The sequence below is a fragment of the Ascaphus truei genome, chromosome 3, assembly GCF_040206685.1.
Source record: "Ascaphus truei isolate aAscTru1 chromosome 3, aAscTru1.hap1, whole genome shotgun sequence".
NCBI classification, from domain to species: domain Eukaryota; kingdom Metazoa; phylum Chordata; class Amphibia; order Anura; family Ascaphidae; genus Ascaphus; species Ascaphus truei.
Window position 1 is genome coordinate 4336484 of NC_134485.1, and position 14076 is coordinate 4350559.

General features: G+C 49.2%; 1 protein-coding gene across 10 annotated transcripts in view; it reads left to right on the top strand.

Moving 5' to 3' along the window:
- Positions 1 to 6737, top strand: part of BCL9 (BCL9 transcription coactivator) — a 241184-nt gene extending 234447 nt beyond the window's left edge. For 9 of the 10 annotated variants that reach the window (XM_075593525.1, XM_075593530.1, XM_075593532.1 and 6 more), the window contains 2 exons: positions 3302 to 3559; positions 4345 to 6737. In XM_075593525.1, the coding sequence (XP_075449640.1) occupies positions 3302 to 3559; positions 4345 to 5450 (1364 nt within the window). In that variant the 3' untranslated portion in view covers positions 5451 to 6737. The remainder of the gene's footprint in view (positions 1 to 3301; positions 3560 to 4344) is intronic. The other variant, XM_075593533.1, reaches the window with a different exon arrangement.
- The last annotated feature ends 7339 nt before the right edge of the window (positions 6738 to 14076 follow it).

A 14076-nucleotide genomic window follows, 5' to 3' on the forward strand; every position in this document is an offset into this window, starting at 1 on the left:
ACTACCTGGGCAACGCCGGGTATATCAGCTAGTTTTATATATTTTGCCACGTGATCAACGCACTCCCCTGTTACATGCCTCCAAGCAAAGTGATTTAGAGACTGGCCAGGTCTGGGTGTGTAAAGCACCAGGTGTGGGTGTGTAAAGCACCAGGTCTGGGTGTGTAAAGCACCAGGTGTGGGTGTGTAAAGCACCAGGTCTGGGTGTGTAAAGCACCAGGTCTGGGTGTGTAAAGCACCAGGTCTGGGTGTGTAAAGCACCAGGTGTGGGTGTGTAAAGCACCAGGTGTGGGTGTGTAAAGCACCAGGTCTGGGTGTGTAAAGCACCAGGTCTGGGTGTGTAAATTATCTTTCTTCTGGTAGATAGTTGACATTTGTTATACAGTCCGTGTTGTTGGTGAATATAGCACAAACAGTGGAGCTGTTTGCTTGGTTCACTATCATTCTTTGCTGGTTGGTTGAAGTGGTAGGGTTTGCTACATTGCATGTCTGTTTTTACAAAGATGTGTATATATATATATGTCTTTATTTATATAGCGCTATTAATGTACATAGCGCTTCTCAGCAGTAATACGCGTGACAATCATAAGTAACAAAAAATACAAATAACAGATCATGGGAATAAGTGCTTCAGACATAAAAGTAACATTAAGGAACAGGAGTCCCTGCTCCGAAGAGCTTACAGTCTAATTGGTAGGTAGGAAGACAGGAGGGCATTCTGGTAAGTGTCTGCAGGGGCCAAGCTTTATGTATCGTGTGTGTATAGTATTCGCCACAGTGCTATTCATGCTTCTTTAAGCAAGTGGGTCTTAAAGGTGGATAGAGAGGGTGCTAGTCTGGTATTGAGGGAAAGGGCATTCCAGAGCTCTGGTTTTGTCATGTTAAGTTTAAATTGGCGGAGGGCCATCCAGGATGATATTCCAGGGAGACATTCAGAAATTTTGGTCTGTACAGCAAGTATAAGGTAAGGGGTTGAAAAGTAAATGTGTGTCGGCATAGAGGCGATATTTAAGCCCAAGAGATGTGATTAGGGTACCTAGAGAAAATGTGTACCAAGAGAAGATGTCCCAGGGCAGAGCCCTTGGGTACCCCCACAGAGAGATCGATGGAGGTGTTGGCAGAAGAGACACTAAAAGTACGATGGGAGAGGTAAAACGAGATCCAGGATAGAGCTTTGTTACAAAAACCAAGAGTATGGAGAATGTGAAGGAGAAGAGGGTGGTCCACGGTGTCAAATGCTGCAGAGAGGTCAAGTAATATGAGCAGAGTGTAATGTCCTCTGTCTTTGGCAGCATGGAGGTCATTATTTTAGTGAGGGCTGTTTCAGTGGAGTGAGCAGTGCGGAAGCCAGATTGTAGAAGGTCTAGGAGAGAATAGGTGTTGAAAGTTGAGCAAGCGAGAGAATACAAGATGTTCAAGGAGTTTAGAGGCAAAAGGCAGGAGGGAGACAGGTTGATAGTTAAAAAGACAGGTAGGGTCAAGCTTGCTGTTTTTGAGTAATGGTATGACTGTTGCATGTTTTTGAAGGAGGGAAAGGTTCCAGAGCAGAGGGAGGAGTTAAAAATGTGAGTGTAGGGATTATAGTAGGATCAAGAGGTTTTAGGAGATGGGAGGGAATGGGGTCAAGAGGGCAGGTAGTAGAGGAAGAGATCAGCAACCACACATCCTCCTCTGAGACTGGAAAAAGAGTAAAGGAAGGCAGGAGGAGAGTTGGGAAGCGGTGTAGAATGGGAGGAAGAAACAGAGGGGATGTTCTGACGTGTGGATTCCACCTGTTCCTTAAAATAGTCAGCAAAGTCCTAAGGTGAAATGGAGGAAGAAGTGGCAGCTGAGGGTGGTTTGAGTAGTCAGACAGAGAAGAGCGTGGGTTAGACTTGTTTGTGTTGATTAGTGAAGAAAAGTAGGTTTGTTTAGCCTGAGAGGACAGAGTTGAAACAAGGTAACATAATTTTGTAGTGAAGGAAGTCTGCGAGTGTGTGAGATTTCCTCCAGAGGCGTTCAGAGGAACGAGTGCAGGAACGCAGCATGCAAAGATTAAGTCTCAAATAGATGGAGCAGATGTCCTTCAACTTGTAAAGAAATACAATGTAAATGTCTAAAACAAGTCACCACACTTTCTATTTTCTAGGCGTATCACTAGTGGTATTCAAGGAAATACTATGGTACACCACAGTGAACTTTCATCTACCATGGCACAGATAACGTAGCGGCTTCCTATTGTCTCCTGTGCCACGGGAGATTTAAACCATCACATGGTTTACCCAGCCAGGGATGGTACTGGGGGTACCTTTGTAGGTCAGTGTATCAAGAAGTAGGGGGTCCCCGGAGCTTAAATTTAATGCGGTTTATCTCCGAAGGACGATGGTGGAACCACATTTTAGTCGTGCTGTATGTCACTTTTTTTGCCAGCTTTGGTTATGTCAAATATATGCAACTAGCTTAGAGACCTGGCGTTGCCCGGGATGTGAAGCCCTAATAATTGTTTTGTGGGGGGGTGAATCGTGGGTGGGTGGGGGAGGGGGGTGAATCTTGGGTTTGAATGGTGGGTGGGGAGGGGTGAATCTTGGGTGGGTGGGGAGGGGTGAATCTTGGGTGGGTGTGTGGTGAAGTGGGGCACCTTTTTGCCGTCTTTATAGAGAAGTTTTGTAGTATGCCTCCCACTATGCGTTTAGTTTCTGTAATGTAAAATATGTACTCTCTGCTTGGAGATTCTCGGGCTCTGTGAATAGAAACGAATATACTGGAAATAACATACCAAAACCATGTTCGAGGAACTGGATAAATCTAGCTGGAATTGCTTCCAACTGGAAAATGCAGTGGTGGGAACTGAAGCAATTTCAAAGCATTACCACAGCTGTATAACTAGTATAATGCTGAATATTTGTAACCTTTTCCCTAGTAATAAATCCATTATTTAATTAGAGATATGGTAGCAGAGAAACTCCGGGGAAAGACGACCCTTTCTCTTCCTCACTATTTCGGACGTTACACAAGCTGTTAAGAACAGGAAAAGAGCGACGATGGTTATAGTGTGTACAGAATGAGATAGAAGTGGGTTTTCAATCTGCTGATGTACCCCAAGAGGGGATTCTGATTCACTTTTGTAATTGCTTCCCACTTCTTTTGGTAATGTACTTGGCTCCGTGTGACGTCTCGTTTGTATCGCACGTCTCCTCTTTCTCTTTTGGAAGTTTGCCGTTTTAGTGAACAGCAGCTTGCCATTGTAACTTCTACAATTCTCTTGTAATGGCCTGAGTTTTTTCCTTTGTTTGATAAATATTTTTATTTTTATTCTCTCTTAGGAGGCCCACCTCCACCAGTCAGCCAGTCTGCTTCGATAAATCACCCTGGAAGTCTTCCCTCCAACACTAGCTACACAATGCCGCCTGAGCCCACTCTTTCCCAAAACCCTCTCTCCATTATGATGTCTAGGATGTCAAAGTTTGCCATGCCCAGCTCCACGCCTCTGTACCATGATGCCATCAAAACGGTGGCTAGTTCAGATGATGATTCCCCTCCGGCCCGCTCGCCCAACCTACCATCTATGAATAATATGCCAGGTAGGGGATTCTCTTGTGCCATGTCAAACATTTGCACTGCTTGTATGTCATTTCTACTTCACCTTCTGCACGTAAAGGTGCAATCACCCGGGCAAGAAATTCTCTCGTCATGTCACATTTGCACTGCTTGTAATATTTCCTCCCGCTCCCCCTTCGCCTCACAAGGTGCGCTGACTCTTGGAGAATACTCTTAGTCGGCAGACTATTTCACTGCATTTGTTCCTGTAATAATTGGGCTCTTAGTCACTGTTCTTTAGGGGAAAGCCCGCTACCATTCCCTTGTATGACCCACGTGAGTCTCTCTGTTGATGCAGAAGAATGACATTTGAATAGTTGTTTGAGGGAGGAATAGACAGGAGTGACAATTGTGCAATTCCCAATTCTTTATATATTTTTTTTAATGCTGCTTTTCACTTAAGACCCTTTTTAATAGTAAAATAGTTGGTAATAGCCATACAGTCTACGGTCAGTGCTGCAGTGATCTCCTTGAAAGTAATTGGGAGAGGTTAAGATCTACGTATCTGAATACATTGCGGAGATAAATGATGATCTGTTGGGTATTGGGTTAATGTATTAGTCTCTAATTACGTGATATTTGTCCGACATTGATCGGTGAGAGTGCTTGTGTTGTATTCTTGGTGATAAACCGATTACATTTATCAAACCTTTTGGGGTTTGCACTTCAAGCTCGCTTGGAAAAATAAGTGTGTATGTGTATGTTTTTTTATTTTTCTTCTCTGATCATTGAAAGTTTTTTTACCAATAATCCACTGTTTGTTTTCTAGGCATGAGCATGAACTCCCAGAATCCTAGGATGCCAGGTCCACATGGCGGGGTTTCCATGCCAACGCTAAGTCCAATGGGTATGACACAGCCTCTTTCCCATGGTGGGCAAATGCCGTCTCCAAATGCCATGGCACCTAACTTACCACCTCATGGAGGTCCTGTGGGACCAGGGATGATGCCACACAATGCTATGATGGCACACGGGTCCCAAGACCCTCCCATGGTACCTCAGGGACGCTTGGTTTTTGGCCAAGGTTTTCCTCCAGTTCAGTCACCTCCACAACAAGTTCCCTTTCCACATAACGGCCCCAACATGGGACAAGGAAGTTTTCAGTCTGGCATGAGCTTTCCTGGAGAGGGACCTTTGGGCCGCCCTGGCAATCTTCCCCCAAACTCCGCAGACCCAGCACTTTGTAAGTCAGGGTGTCCTACAGGGCCGGATTCCTTTCACATCATGGGAAATAGCATGCCTTCTGTTTTCACTGACCCAGACCTGCATGAGGTCATTAGACCAGGGGCTTCTGGAATCCCTGAGTTTGACCTGTCAAGGATTATTCCATCAGAAAAACCCAGTCAAACACTGCAATATTTCCCTCGTGGGGAAGTTCCAGGCAGAAAACTGCAACAGGGACCTGGATTTTCACACTTGCCAGGCATGATGGGAGAGCCAAACCCAAGAATGGGTCTTTCTATGCCTGGTATGGGAGGGCCAGGCCCAATGGTTACAGATATGAGCTTAGGTGGAGCTCCAAACATGCCAGGCCATAATCCTATGAGGCCGCCGGGTTTTATGCAGCAAGGTATGATTGGACCTCACCACCGCATGATATCACCAGCACAATCAGGAATGCCTGGCCAACTAACAATGATGGGAAACCCAGGAGGGGTGGGTATGATGCCAGGAAAGGAAAGGATGCCCGCAGGACTTTATAGCCACCCTGGACCTGTGGGATCTCCTAATATGCTGATGTCAATGCAGGGGATGATGGGACCTCAACAGAATCTCATGATTCCCCCACAGATGCGTCCTAGAGGTATGCCTACTGATGTTGGGATGAGTGGATTCGGCCAAGGGCCTGGTAATCCAGGGAACATGATGTTTTAAGCTGCTACGAACGGACATATTAACTTGTAGAAATGACACTTGTCTCCTGAGAAATCTAAAAGTATAAGGAGTCCCATTTGGCCATGCAATAGGTGGAAAAAGGACCCAAATGTCAATTTGGAGGAAACTCAAGAATGTATGAAATTATCTGAGCATTGCTTTCATTTATTCAACAGGTGGTTTTTGTTTTTTTAAGATTTATTTTTAAAAAAAAATATTTTTGTGGACTTGGGTTCCCCATTATGGCACCTGCTTTGGAGGGGGAAAAAAAACAAAAAAATCTAGCTGTATTTTGAGATGCCATTTGTCATTAGTTGCACCATCCTGTATGTTTACGTCGTTTGGATTGGCTTCTTCAGGACAATTGGTTACTTTTTTTGTGTACTGTACTATATTGTAAAAGGGATTTTAGCAGAGACTAGTCCAGAGATGGGCAACGCCAGTCCTCAGGGGCCACAACAGGTCGGGTTTTCAGTATATCCCATCTTCAGCACAAGTGGCTCAATCCGTGACTCTGTCTTCGACTGGGACACTGAGCCCACCTGTGCTGAAGCGGGATATCCTGAAACCTGACCTGTTGGTGGCCCTTGGAAGGGCGCTGCCCGCCCCTGCTCGGGTCTGTGTGTGTAAGAGGAGATTGATTCAGTGCTGTTTACTTTAGGTGGATAATCCATTTTAAGAACTTGTTACTTTTTTTTTTTTTTTCCCCTTTAACTCCAGTGTATAGTAAACCAAACTATGACCTCATACAGAAAGAGTATTATTGAAAAAGCACAACAAGGAACTATAAAGTCCAGTTAGGGGAATCTCCTTTCTTTAAAAAAATCTAAAATCTTAACAAAAAAAATGAAAATAAATCAGACTATGAGGAGCAAATCGTTTTTTTTTTCTTTTCTTTTGCTCCATTCAATTCTCATTCTGTGCAGGCTTTTTTAATGTCACATTTTGCTGCAAAATGTACGTTTTTTTGGATAGAGAATAAAGCTGAGACTGGTATTTTTTGGGAGTGCTTTTTCCCGCTTTCCTCGAGGCCAGACTTCATGCTGTTACATACAGGCAGCTCGGGTTGTTCCTGCTCTCGGGAATACCGAGTTATTCATAATGTGGGAGTGGAAACCGTTCTGGGAGATGTTTATTTTTTCCATTTTGTGATGGTTACTTTTTTCACGCTCTTCTTCCTGTCCCTCTTACCCAGCGTTAAACGTTCTGTGTAATCTCCATTAAATTTGGTACAAAACCACTTGCCAGGGCTGTGGTGTCGGAAAAATAAAATATATTTCTTACAAACTGAGCTGTGTCTTTGTTCCCAAAGTGTGTGCTGGGCGGATAAACACCCTGCCATGGTATCTTATTTTTGGGGTATGGAAATATAATTCTTTGCATAGCAGGTTTTGTATTTTTCTCCAGGTACTCCCATGAGCTTAATTAGAAATAACTAAACTCTTGGTACCTTATTTAATATGGTGTGAAGATACTTCTCCATGCCAGTGAAACAGACACTGATCATTTCGATAGTGACCGTGATGCATGGAGACGCACAGAGCTATACTCGAGTCATAAAGCATTTTATCCTTCAGCCAACTCGCACATGGGGAGCTGTTTATTCAGCTGCAGTGGTACCGATCGGGGCGGTATCGCGTGGAGACTCCCATTGCAGTTAGGAGGCGCCCCCAATTTGCACTATCGCAGTTTAATAAATAACCTCCTCTGACTCCTGTTTCTGTGATGCAAATTAACCTGTACTAATTATTGCGATTAATTTGACCTGTTTTAAAGGTGACATTTTGGCATGTCACCTAAAAATAAGATTAAAGGCCATTTGAAACTTCTTTGCTGTCACCTACAGGGTGTCATGGGGAAAAATCCTTGCGTCGTAACGAAAAACCGTAACATGAGTGAAATCATGGTACTAATAGGCGCGCACGCATGCGCAAAAACCACTGCCGGGCTGGGCTCTGGTGAGCAGGCGCAGTGGCGGCCGGGCTCTGGCGCACAGGCACACACACGCATAGAGGCAGGCACACACGCGGAGGCAGGCAGAGGCAGGCACACACGCGGAGGCAGGCAGATAGATACGCGGGCAGGCACAGGCACCAACAAAAGACGGGTGCCCAATGCTACATCCAATTGACAAAACATATATGGTAATAAGTAAAAAAGTTTAAATACTTCAATATTAACATTTTCTTGGTTATTTAGTTAATCCCTTTGGCCAAAGCATCATAAGCCTGCATACCAACGTCAAGGTATAACCAAATTTACAGGTCCTAACAGTAAACTGTGAACCTTGCCTTTTACCTCTGTATTAGGGGAAACAACCTCAGTGGGTCTTGTCCATACAGCAAAATGAGAGAACCCCAAGTTTAAAAAGGTGTGGGGGAGGGGCGAGCTCTGGGAGGAGGGGCCAGCTCTGGGAGGAGGGGCCAGCTACCTCCAAACAACTGTTACCAGTTAGAAATTAAATTAACACATACATTCCCAGCAAGCACAAACTCGAAAACCCAACACATCATAGGCACACACAGAGGCTTCAGAGACGCAGGCACACGCACAGAGGCTTCAGAGACGCAGGCACACGCACAGAGGCTTCAGAGACGCAGGCACACGCACAGAGGCTTCAGAGACGCAGGCACACGCACAGAGGCTTCAGAGACGCAGGCACACGCACAGAGGCTTCAGAGACGCAGGCACACGCACAGAGGTTTCAGAGACGCAGGCACACGCACAGAGGTTTCAGAGACGCAGGCACACGCACAGAGGTTTCAGAGACGCAGGCACACGCACAGAGGCTTCAGAGACGCAGGCACACGCACAGAGGCTTCAGCGACGCAGGCACACGCACAGAGGCTTCAGAGACGCAGGCACACGCACAGAGGTTTCAGAGACGCAGGCACGCGCACAGAGGCATCAGAGACGCAGGCACACGCACAGAGGCTTCAGAGACGCAGGCACACGCACAGAGGCATCAGAGACGCACACAGAGATGCACGCACAAACAGTTGGTACAACTATATAAGTGCAAATAGCTAAAACGGAACGTGCGTACTCGGCGCACACAATAAATAATAGCATGTTCTTGTATAGCGATGCGAATTGTACGCAGCGCTTTACAGAGACATTTTGCAGGCACAGGTCCCTGCCCCATAGCGCTTACAATCTATGTTTTTGGTGCCTGAGGCACAGGGAGATAAAGTGATTTGCCCAAGATCACAAGGAGCCCACACCGGGAATTGAACCAGGCTCCCCTGCAGCAATCTCAGTGTCAGTCAGTGTCGTTACTCACTGAGCCGCTCCACAAGTCAAAAGTCTTTGCGCTTTGCCACTGACATTGTTTTGTAATAAAAAAAATATCACCATCACAAATACAATATCTGTGACAAAACAGTGACCAAAGACTACGAAGTTTCACTTAAAATGCGGGTGCTCAGCACACACCTTTATTTTCAAGTAGCGTTAATTATACAAAGTTTTACTTTTTAAACCTACATGTAATATTATTAAACCCCAGCTCCACGCAGCCGAACAGGAGGCCGCAGTCCTACTGAACGGCCATTTAATGGCCTGATCCCAGGAGCCGGGTGGAGCCCGGTGATTAATTTAAGGCAGTTTTGTCCCCACAGAACAGCTTCCTATCCTGTGGAAACGGGTTATGTCGGTGCGATTGCTGCTCTGCAAGGCTCCAGGTGGTCCATATTAACCGGCACCAGTGATGGCTGCCCAGCTCGGTGAGGGGGTAGGGTGGTGGTATGGGAGAGCCGGGGGCAGGTTAGATGGAACGTGTGTGTCTGTGTGTGTCTGTGTGTGTCTGTGTGTGTCCGATGCGCACTGACATACACAGAGCTGACGGGTAGCCAGGTTGCTGCATTCACCTTACACAGATCTGCTCCAGCCATGCTTTTTTTTATTTTATTTTTTAAAGTATATTGCCAACTGTTGCTGAGAGGGCTGGATAGTTCATTCCGGTATCAAGTTGCAGGTCTCCTCAGCAGCAGAGGGATTAACACAAGCACCAACAACCCCTGTATCTGCAGGTTATTTTTAGAAGCACTGCGGGTGATGTATGAAGCGGATTTATCGTTTCATTTTCTGAGAGTTGGCAGACAGAAATTTGACCTGGATCAATTCATTCAACTAGTACCAAACCAGTTGCTTTAATTCCATTTTTTCCTGTGTGATCAGTAGCATAATACCAAAATATGTTTCCGAATCACGCCAGATCTAATTAGTGATGCAAGTCACTGAAGGAATGAGTTGAAGGACACAAGTTGTTTTTGCGAAGCTGTTACACGTGGCGTGGCGCGTGGTGTGGCACGTTTTGTGGCGCGTATGACCTAATTTATGAAGTAATGGTGAATACGTGTTCAACTTGTAAAATCTTGGTTCTGAAGCTGTCCCAAATTCTTCTTCACGTTGCAAATCACAAAGCGGGGAAGGGGTTTGCATTTCAGTTGTGCCGATTACAGACCCTAATGGAGAAAGGAGGTGGCCTGGCCTTGCTGGGCCTTTATTCTGTGTCCCCAGATAAGGGAGACGGGGGTCGGTGATGTGAAGCACCAGTTGATCCGCTGTAAGCTTTTGAACCTCTCCGCGTTCTTTATCGGGTACGGCAGAGAGAGATGCCGTACGGTATTGTACATGGGATTCTGTTCCATTCAATATCTTTTGTCCATTTGCAGAGGTCGGCCTGTAAATGATCAGGTTTCCCTTGTGTTTATAGGTGTAAAGCCGTAATCACCCCCAAAAATAAAACCACAGTGGTAATAACACGTCCAAATTGTCACCGCCTACTCGCAGTGGTTCTGGAAGCTTGCACTTTTTAACCATTGGTGTCCTTTCAGGCAGATTTTCACGAGCTGGGATGTCACTAATGCAAGGTTTACATCCTACTAAGACTGAATATACAGATGTATACATATACAGCTGTCTCACATTTTAATCTGGTCTGTAACTGTTGCATACGCCTAAAATAAATAAATTATATATATATATATATATATATATATATATATAATCTCTTCAACTGTGTGTAGCCTTCCACTGGCCTCAACACCATAAGGCTGGGGCTATGGTACTGCAGACCGTGCGGAGGCGTCCGCACGCTGGGCAAACAGACCGCCTTATGGCAGAGTTCGCGTCCGTGCGGGCGTGTGCGCATAAGCAGAAGGGGGCGCGCGTTGCGTGAGAAGTCAGTTACACTGATTTCTCAGCGCGACAGACGGGTCATGTGAGCGGTTCGCCCGATGAGGTCAGTGATGTCACTAGAAACGCCCCCCACGGCTCGTCGGCCAGGGAAAGCACCCGCTTTCCCTCAGCCTCCGCGCACCTCCGCACGGGAGGAGGCACCATGGCCCCAGCCTTAGTCCTGATAGGAACAGGCAGTTTTGGGGCTAAACTCCTGCGCAGGGCCTAGCCTGCAGTTGCAGCCTGGACGGGTACTATGTCGCCTTATCCAGGGGCAGGCCTAACGGACAGTTGGAGTGTCATTCCTGGTGAGGGTACTGGCTGGGTCACATGTATATGGTGTGATGCCTGTCACTACCTAGACCTGCCTTGGTATGGGGCGGGGTTACAAGCCCTTCTCCCCGGGTATAAAAGCTGACACTCCACCAAATTTAGGTGTGCTATGATTAAGCGTTGTGGTATGGTGTGATACGCTTCTCCCTGCCGGAGGGTAAAGGAGCTTAGGACTCCCGGGGTCTGCTCCAGGAAATGGAGATGATGCCATGCTGTCTGCCCAATAAAGATGCCGTTGTACCAGCGATGGTGTGGTCATTGTGAAGGAGAAGTGCCTGTGGGGACTGTCCTGCTTCCAGCAGGATCCTCATGGGATGGAGGCGCTGCCCCATTAGGAGAAAACCTGCCCTGTTGGTGCTCCCACATCCGCAGCGCAACTAAGACCTGTAACCAGGAGGTGAGCTACAGCACCAGGAAACACCCATGTAGTGGCCAGATCTTCCGTGGCAGGGGGGGGAGGGGACAGGTGCCACATGTGCACGCAATGTCTTGTATATAATGTATAGACCCGCTCACGTAATGTAACAATGCATCCCATCATCCCTCTGCGCCCAGGGCGCGCGTGAGAACGAGCGGTAACTCTCACCGTGTTACTCCCTGGTAACACGCGGTATAACTCTGCGCCCCGGGCGCGCGTGAGAACAAGCGGTAACTCTCACGTGTTACTCCCTGGTAACACGCGGTATAACTCTGCGCCCCGGGCGCGCGTGAGAACGAGCGGTAACTCTCACCGTGTTACTCCCTGGTAACACGCGGTATAACTCTGCGCCCCGGGCGCGCGTGAGAACGAGCGGTAACTCTCACCGTGTTACTCCCTGGTAACACGCGGTATAACTCTGCGCCCCGGGCGCGCGTGAGAACGAGCGGTAACTCTCACCGTGTTACTCCCTGGTATCACGCGGTATAACTCTGCGCCCCGGGCGCGCGTGAGAACGAGCGGTAACTCTCACCGTGTTACTCCCTGGTAACACGCGGTATAACTCTGCGCCCCGGGCGCGCGTGAGAACGAGCGGTAACTCTCACCGTGTTACTCCCTGGTAACACGCGGTATAGTTCTGCGCCCCGGGCGCGCGTGAGAACGAGCGGTAACTCTCACCGTGTTACTCCCTGGTAACACGCGGTATAACTCTGCGCCCCGGGCGCACGTGAGAACGAGCGGTAACTCTCACCGTGTTACTCCCTGGTAACACGCGGTATAACTCTGCGCCCCGGGCGCGCGTGAGAACGAGCGGTAACTCTCACCGTGTTACTCCCTGGTAACACGCGGTATAACTCTGCGCCCCGGGCGCGCGTGAGAACGAGCGGTAACTCTCACTGTTACTCCCTGGTAACACGCGGTATAACTCTGCGCCCCGGGCACGCGTGAGAACGAGCGGTAACTCTCACTGTTACTCCCTGGTAACACGCGGTATAACTCTGCGCCCCGGGCGCGCGTGAGAACGAGCGGTAACTCTCACTGTTACTCCCTGGTAACACGCGGTATAACTCTGCGCCCCGGGCGCGCGTGAGAACGAGCGGTAACTCTCACTGTTACTCCCTGGTAACACGCGGTATAAATCTGCGCCCCGGGCGCGCGTGAGAACGAGCGGTAACTCTCACCGTGTTACTCCCTGGTAACACGCGGTATAACTCTGCGCCCCGGGCGCGCGTGAGAACGAGCGGTAACTCTCACTGTTACTCCCTGGTAACACGCGGTATAACTCTGCGCCCCGGGCGCGCGTGAGAACGAGCGGTAACTCTCACTGTTACTCCCTGGTAACACGCGGTATAACTCTGCGCCCCGGGCGCGCGTGAGAACGAGCGGTAACTCTCACCGTGTTACTCCCTGGTAACACGCGGTATAACTCTGCACCCCGGGCGCGCGTGAGAACGAGCGGTAACTCTCACCGTGTTACTCCCTGGTAACACGCGGTATAACTCTGCGCCCCGGGCGCGCGTGAGAACGAGCGGTAACTCTCACCGTGTTACTCCCTGGTAACACGCGGTATAACTCTGCGCCCCGGGCGCGCGTGAGAACGAGCGGTAACTCTCACCGTGTTACTCCCTGGTAACACGCGGTATAACTCTGCGCCCCGGGCGCGCGTGAGAACGAGCGGTAACTCTCACCGTGTTACTCCCTGGTAACACGCGGTATAACTCTGCGCCCCGGGCGCGCGTGAGAACGAGCGGTAACTCTCACCGTGTTACTCCCTGGTAACACGCGGTATAACTCTGCGCCCCGGGCGCGCGTGAGAACGAGCGGTAACTCTCACCGTGTTACTCCCTGGTAACACGCGGTATAACTCTGCGCCCCGGGCGCGCGTGAGAACGAGCGGTAACTCTCACCGTGTTACTCCCTGGTAACACGCGGTATAACTCTGCGCCCCGGGCGCGCGTGAGAACGAGCGGTAACTCTCACCGTGTTACTCCCTGGTAACACGCGGTATAACTCTGCGCCCCGGGCGCGCGTGAGAACGAGCGGTAACTCTCACCGTGTTACTCCCTGGTAACACGCGGTATAACTCTGCGCCCCGGGCGCGCGTGAGAACGAGCGGTAACTCTCACCGTGTTACTCCCTGGTAACACGCGGTATAACTCTGCGCCCCGGGCGCGCGTGAGAACGAGCGGTAACTCTCACCGTGTTACTCCCTGGTAACACGCGGTATAACTCTGCGCCCCGGGCGCGCGTGAGAACGAGCGGTAACTCTCACCGTGTTACTCCCTGGTAACACGCGGTATAACTCTGCGCCCCGGGCGCGCGTGAGAACGAGCGGTAACTCACCGTGTTACTCCCTGGTAACACGCGGTATAACTCTGCGCCCCGGGCGCGCGTGAGAACGAGCGGTAACTCTCACCGTGTTACTCCCTGGTAACACGCGGTATAACTCTGCGCCCCGGGCGCGCGTGAGAACGAGCGGTAACTCTCACCGTGTTACTCCCTGGTAACACGCGGTATAACTCTGCGCCCCGGGCGCGCGTGAGAACGAGCGGTAACTCTCACCGTGTTACTCCCTGGTAACACGCGGTATAACTCTGCGCCCCGGGCGCGCGTGAGAACGAGCGGTAACTCTCACCGTGTTACTCCCTGGTAACACGCGGTATAACTCTGCGCCCCGGGCGCGCGTGAGAACGA